Source organism: Cebus imitator, unplaced genomic scaffold (genome assembly GCF_001604975.1).
Source record: "Cebus imitator isolate Cc_AM_T3 unplaced genomic scaffold, Cebus_imitator-1.0 Scaffold63, whole genome shotgun sequence".
Classification (NCBI taxonomy): domain Eukaryota; kingdom Metazoa; phylum Chordata; class Mammalia; order Primates; family Cebidae; genus Cebus; species Cebus imitator.
Window position 1 is genome coordinate 2,278,551 of NW_016107378.1, and position 7,529 is coordinate 2,286,079.

The following is a 7,529-nucleotide window of genomic DNA, read 5'->3' on the forward strand; positions in this document are numbered from 1 at the left end:
ACCCAGGCTGGAACGCAGTGGTGTGATCTTGGCTCACTGCAACCTCCCCCTCCCAGATTCAAGTGATTCTCCTGCCTCAGCCTCCAAGGTAGCTGGGACTATGCACCACCAGGCCCAGCTAATTTTTGTAATTTTTTGTAGAAATGGGGTTTCACCATGTTTGCTAGGCTGGTCTTGAACTCCTGGCCTCAAGTGACCCATCCACCTCGGCCTCCCAAAGTGCTGGGATTACAGGCATAAGCCACTTCGCCTGGCCCCATATGTTCTTCTTATAATGTGACATTGACATTATTTTACTGAAAGGCAGGGAAGGTTCCCTCACCCTGGACATGGGCAGGGGTCTGCGTTCCCTCACACTGATTAACTGTCTCTATCAATAGCAGAGGTAGAAGTGATACTATGTAATTCTAAAGAGTATACAAGGCAATATAAATTCCACTTGGTTCTCTCTCTTAGGACATATGCCTTGGGAGTCCTGAAACAACATCCAAGAATTCAGTTACCCCGTATCACCATGCTGGAGAGACCACCATGCTGGAGAGACCACCATGGAACAGACATATAGAGATGCCCAATGAGCTCCACCTGTGCCAGTTCCTAGTTACTCAAGTCTTCCAGGTGAGGTACCAGTCATTTTGATGCAGAAACCTGATACCCATACTGTCTCTGGCCTGAGTTTCTGACTCACAGAACCTGTGAGCAAAACAAATTGTTTTCTACCCCTAAGTTTTAAGGTAATTTGTTATATAGCCATAGGAATGGACATAATATTGTTGTCTGTATTTTTAATCTTGCTCAAAATCTAGAAAATTATAGAAATACAAAATTAAGCTTGAATGGACATTCAGCCACTAATTTTATACCTAATCAAAATACATACATGAATGCATGAAATTTATTTTTATAACCAAATGAAACTATTGTAGATCACTAGCATATTATCATTAAACAATAATAATTTTTAAGGCATTGCTTCTAAAAGATCATCCTCACAATTCTTTTTTATTCAAGAAGTGAAGACGGGCGCGGTGGCTCACGCCTGTAATCCCAGCACTTTGGGAGGCCGAGGCGGGTGGATCACGAGGTCAAGAGATCGAGACCATCCTGGTCAACATGGTGAAACCCCGTCTCTACGAAAAATACAGAAAATTAGCTGGGCATGGTGGCGCATGCCTGTAATCCCAGCTACTCAGGAGGCTGAGGCAGGAGAATTGCCTGAACCCAGGAGGCAGAGGTTGCGGTGAGCCGAGATCGCGCCATTGCACTCCAGCCTGGGTAACAAGAGCGAAACTCCATCTCAAAAAAAAAAAAAAAAAGAAGTGATACAACTTTACTCTTCCTATAAAAGAGAGGAAGGATGGAAGATGTCCTTTAGTTTCACTGTATCCATTACTGGTCTAAAGGAAAATGAGAAAAACTGGAAGTTCTGCATTTTTCACATTTATACATAGACTATCTTAAAAATCCAGTTATATGTACTAATAGCACAGATGTATTGTCAAAAAAAAACCAGCCAACATTTGTGTATTACACTTATCTCTGGGAGATGGTTTCACAATATTCTTGATTTATAATGTAAAAGCAAATTTAGATTTATAACTACTGCCTTTCTCTACTATATCAAATCTCTTAAAAAGTATAAAGTCAGTCACAGCATTATCCTGTGCTTTAATAAGGGGTTTAAAAGATGATCTATAATGGTCCATTTCGGTTCTGGAGAAGTCACAACTACTTGGAAGGTGGAGGGAGAAAGAAAGAAAGAAAGAAAAGAAAAGAAAGAAAAAGAAAGTTCACAATTATATCATTCCTAAAAAGAAGAAAAGAATTAGTCTTGTGAGAATTTTACAGTGCTTAGATAACAAAACGGAGCAGTAAGCTCTTTTAAATAATCTGTGCAAAGAGTAGACTCTATGCCTAGTTTATCTTTAGTCCTAAAAACTATTTGTTGAAAAATTGCATAATACTAAAAAATAGTTATCCTCAAAATTAACATCTCATGACCATATCTTACAGGGTCAAGTAGATCTGGTTTCAAATTCTGGCTCTGCCACACTGTAGCTCTAACACAGTGGGGAAATTACTTAACAGTCTCAGGCTGCATTTTCTTGGCTGAGGACTGTGAGAATGAGTTACAAGTTAAAAATGCACAGGAAATACAAGAAATCCAGTTAAAATTCCATAGCCCATATTCTGTATTAAATATCCTATGAGCTTTATTTTCCCTTCCACTGCAGTGTGAATGACATCCCACATTACCTCACAGCATACCTGACTATAAGCCCCACAAGAGCAGGTATTTTTAGGCTTTGTTTACTGCTCTTATTTCCAGCACCTCGAACAGTGTGTAGCAAGTAATATTAGTGTTCAAGAAATATTTAATGAATTAATATTCATTCAGTTACTGAGTAAACTGGGCTAAGAAGCTGAACCTAAAGTCTCAGTAATCAAAAGAACTGAGTAATCAAACATGTGTTTTCAAAAATAATTTACTAACCACCTATTATGGGACACTTGCTGATATACCACCAGACTTTATACAACTTAACTGCTATGAGTTGAAATACCTCAACTAAATGGTGGTAATGCTTGTTCTATCTAAAAATTTACAGGATTATCCTGAGGGTAAAATTAAGAACTTGTTTAGAAACCCTTAAAAGGCCCTTAAAAAAAAAAAAAAAAAAAAAAAGCCAACCAGTCCTTCTCTTTGCCAGACTACAGAAAGTCACCGAGAGATAAGCTTATTCAGCCAAATCATGTAAATATACAAAGAGCTTAGTAAACTTGAAAGCACTGTCCATATGGGTGTTTTATGTGCCAGAAAATACATTATTACCTTATTTAACCTTTAGAACAGCTCTGTGAGGTTAACACAAATATCTCCAGTTCAGAGATCACAAAACTCAACTTTCCAGTGGCTACGTAAATTGTTCAAAATCACCTAGGTCTGTCAGGTTCTAAAGGCACCATACACTATCTTTCTTCTGCAGATATAACAATTCAAAGAGATAACTAGTACTTGAATTAAAATTCTATTAATGCAAACACAAATTTAAAAATAACCACTCATCAGGACACATAGGCAAAAACATATTATAAATAATACCTTGTTTAGGCCTTTGCATCTGGGCCTATTTGTCCCACTTTTTCTACAAACTATATATAAAACTACTTCAGAAATCAAATGGCCTCAGGTTTAAATGCCACCTACACACAGGCAAACAGCTGATAAACAATCCGGACTTCCGTGTCACTTCCCATTGGCCCATGAAGGGGAGGTGCCTACAGAGCTGACAGTCACTGGCTAGAATGGCCATTTTTCTCATCTGCAAGCCCTGTCCGAAGGCTGCGACCTAACACGCCCGGATCGCGACAACAGGAGTCCTGTGCAATGCCCAAAGCGACCAAAAGGCCCTCGAGGTAGCCACCGTCCTGATCCTAGTGACAAATGGGGGCATGTATCTGTATCCGGGTCGGCAGAGGACTCATTTCATCTGGCCTGGGAGGAAATGGGTCTTAATTTGTTTACACAGGTGTAAACACAGCCCAAAACCCATCAGCGCGTAGACTCGAACGCCTCCAACGCCTGGGCAAAGGCAATTTGGTTAACAGCGGGAAGCGAACAGACGGAGAAGCCTGGAGACCCAGGCGCCAAAACCCGATTAATCGCGGTGCAAATAAGGACAAGTCCCCTCCCCTTCTCCGTGCGGTCTTGACAGCGACACCAGTTCATTCTACTAACAAGGTGGGTGGGGAGTCAGATGGGCCACACACCCATTTTCCTCATCGGGACCCCAGCGCGATCTCAGCCTCGATGTGCTACTTTAGGGCAAGAGGCGTTCCCCATTCGGAAGCTGCAGGGAAGCGCGGCGAGGCCCCGCTCGCCCAAGGAAAGGCTAAGAGCCTCGGAATAGCACTGAGGGGATCCCCACCCCTGTCCAGGCTGGGACCCTGCAGCCCACCCGAGGATCCCTCGGGGCGCGCGCCGCGGCTCCCGGTTCACGCCGACTAGGCCGGAAGCGCCCCTCCACCCGCGAGCGCACCTCCAGCGTGTAGCTCTCGCTCATGCTGCGGTAGCTGTCCCAGGCCTCGGCCCGCGCCGCCTCGTCCATGTTGAGGCGGCTGCACAGCTCGTCGAACCGCTGCTGGATCTGAGGGGTGGGCGACTCGGCAGGCGGCGCGGCGTCCTCCGCCTCGCCGTCGTCTTCCTCCTCCTCATCCGAGGCTGCCGCCGCCGCAGGAGGAGGAGGCGGGGGCGGCGGCGACTGGTCACCTCCCGACGGCATAGCGCACCCCTAGGCAGCCGGTCCTCAAGGGAAGTGAGGGCCCGGGCCCGCAGCCATTCAAACCACGAAGCTACCGCCCGGCGTCGCCCGCACCGCGCCTGTGCCGCAGCCAACGTCGCTGACCTCCCGCAGGCACCCGTAGTCTTTAAGCACGGCCTGCTGGGAAATGTAGTCCAGACTGGCAGTTCAAGGGGGCCAAATATCGTGTTTAAAAAAATTAGTTCGCCCAGTTTCACCAGGGGTGAAATAAAAGCACCTTCCCCGCATTTTAAGCACACACCTCCCCATCGTGAGAACATTCAACAGGGCTGTACAGACTAGAAAATGTCTAGCAGACACTGACGTGTAAAGGTTTCGTATCCAGGCTGTTCTCAGAAGTAAAACTTCCTCATCACCTGGATAACCTTATCTAAAAAATAAGCATAATAGCAGGGGCTTGTCTGTGTAAGTTCACGAAACCGACTTTGCAAAATATCCTGGTTGGTCCGAGTGCAGTGGTGTTTACAACTAATGGATCACAACCAGTTACAGATTTCTTTGTTCCTTCTCCACTCCCACTGCTTCACTTGACTAGCCTTAAAAGGGGAGCACTACACACTGGGATCAGCTGGGGGGAAACAGGGGAGGGACAGTGCGGGGTGGGGAGTTGGGGAGAGATAGCAAGGAGAGAGATGCCAGATGTAGGTGATGGGGAGGAAGGCAGCAAATCACACTGCCACGTGTGTACCTATGCAACAGTCTTGCATGTTCTTCACATGTACCCCAAAACCTAAAATGCAATAAAATAAATAAATGGGGGAAAAAAAAAAAGAAAATTGTGGGAGGCCATTGTTTTGGACTAAGCTCATGCTCTAGGCCCCAATAGGCCAAACCAAACTAAAATGGAGTTGCTCATGCTAAATGTGACATCATCAAACTAAAACTTTGAGGCAACATGTAGATCCTGGAACGGACCAGATTGTTTTTCTCCTGTAAACAGGACGTTCCAGCAAAAAGAGGTTCCCTCTACTCAGTCCTTGTTCCTACCTTTGCAAAACTCACTGTTTGGCCGGGAGCGGTGGCTCACACCTATAATCCCAGCACTTTGGGAGGCCGAGACAGGTGGATCACGAGGTCAGGAAATCGAGACCATCCTGGTCAACATGGTGAAACCCCATCTCTACTAAAAATACAGAAATTATCTGGGCATGGTGGCGCATGCCTGTAGTCCCAGCTACTCGGGAGGCTGAGGCAGGAGAATAGCTTGAGCCCAAGAGACGGAGGTTGTGGTGAGCCGAGATCGTGCCATTGCACTCCAGCCTGGGTAACAAGAGCGAAACTCCGTCTAAAAAAAAAAAAAAAAAAAAAACCTCACTGTTCTACTGCTTCCCAGTGAGTTTCGAGACCAAAGAAGTACATTTACAATGGTGATAGTGACATCAATAACTCAAGTTTTGGTCAGTCTCTCAAAATTAAGAAAATGACCAAAAGGGGGGAATTGTTAAAGAAAACTATGGCCTGAGACTCCGTACTTCCATATTTGAGTCCTTGTGGACAAACGGCAACCTAGCTTAATAGGTAGAGAAGATTGGAAGCCTAACCTTAGAAGTATGCACCTGTAACAATAGCTGAGTCTTGGCCAATCCCAGTGGCTATACTTCAACCATTCATACACTGCTGAGTGTTCAAACTGTGTTTAAATATGGCAAATATGAAGCTGCAACCAATTCGCTGTTCTGTACCTCACTTCCAATTTCAGTGCATTTCCCTTTTTTGTCTACAAATCTTCTTCCAACAGATAGCTGCGCTGGAGGCTCTGAATCTACTGTGATTCTGGGGGCTGCCTGATTTGCGAATCGTTTATTGCTCAATTAAACTCCTTTAAATTTAATTCAGCTGAAGGTTTTCTTCGATCAGTTTCAAATGTTCACTTGCAGAGGCTATCTACTCAAGCAAGGCTGAGGCAAATTTACACTTTCCCTGGTTTGTGAGGAGTCTCTGGTGAAGATCTGAGTTAATCAGCACCCTTTTTTCTGATAAATTTCACTCAGATATTTGTGGTCCTTATGGGCTAATACTCTGAGCCCAGCAGGTCTACCCCTCAAACAAGCTCTTCTTATTGTGAACGAGAAACTGCTAAAAATTCAATCCACAGTAGAAATTACAAGCAAATAGCTAATTTCACACACAGGGAAGCCCAGGCAATCGGGAATAAACATTACGGTTTTAGCCCTCTGTGTCATTATAAACAATTATTGTGGCTGGGTGTGGTGGCACGTACCTGTAATCCCAGCTACAGTACTCTGGAGAATGAGAAAGGAGACTCCCTTGAACCATGGAAGCAGAGGTTGCAGTGAGCCGAGATCGTGCCACTGCACGCGTTCGGGAGACAGAGCAAGACTCCATCTCAAAAAAAACCCAAAACACAAACGAATAACAACAAAAACAATTATTGCCTTATGGTGTCTACAAGGATATTGGAGTAGGTATAGCACTAACTACCCTCAACTGCTTTGTAGCACTGAGGTTTTAGACACTGATATAGCTGAATGTTTGTCCCCACCCAAATCTCATGTCAAATGTAATCCTCAATGTAGAGGCAGGGTGTGGTGGGAGGTGAGGCCTGATTGGGTCGGATCCCTTGTGGCTTGTGCTGTTCTTGAGATAGTGCATTCTCATGAGAGCTGGTCATTTAAAAGCTTGTGGCTCCTCACCTGCTCTCTCATGCTCCTGTTCTTGCCTTGTGATGTACCTGCTCCCACTTTGCCTCCGCCATGCTTAAAAGTTCTCCAAGGCCTCCCCAGAATCCTAGCAGACACCAACGCCATGTTTTGTTTTGTTTTGTTTTTTTAAAGACAGGGTTTCACCGTGTTGGCCAGGCTGGTCTCGAACTCCTGACCTCAGGTGATCTGCCCACCTCGGCCTCCCAAAGTGCTGAGACTACAGGCGTGAGCCACCGCGCCCGGCCGCCAACGCCACGTTTGTGTTAACAGGAAAGGGATTCCGGTCCAGACCCCAAACTCCAAGATAGGGTTCTTAGATCTCACACAAGAAATAATTCAGGGCGAATCCATTGAGTAAAGTGAAAGCAAGTTTATTAAGAAAGTAAAGGAATAGGCCGGGCACGCCTGTAAGCCCAGCACTTTGGGAGGCCGAGTGGGCAGATCACCAGAGGTCAGGATTTTGAGACCAGCCTGGCCAACATGGTGAAACCCCACCTCTACTAAAAATACAAAAATCAGCCAGGTGTGGTGGTGTGTGCCTGTA

General features: G+C 45.2%; 1 protein-coding gene across 3 annotated transcripts in view; it reads right to left on the bottom strand.

Annotated features, from left to right (window-relative positions):
• RBL2 (RB transcriptional corepressor like 2) overlaps window positions 1–4,377 on the bottom strand; it is a 55,330-nt gene extending 50,953 nt beyond the window's left edge. Inside the window, exon 1 of one of the 3 annotated variants that reach the window (XM_017530087.2) lies at window positions 4,041–4,377. In XM_017530087.2, the coding sequence (XP_017385576.1) occupies window positions 4,041–4,283 (243 nt within the window). In that variant the 5' untranslated portion in view covers window positions 4,284–4,377. Of the gene's footprint in view, window positions 1–3,103; window positions 3,941–4,040 lie in introns of those variants that run through there. The other 2 variants (XM_017530090.2, XM_017530089.2) reach the window with 2 other exon arrangements.
• Between the last annotated feature and the right edge of the window lie 3,152 nt (window positions 4,378–7,529).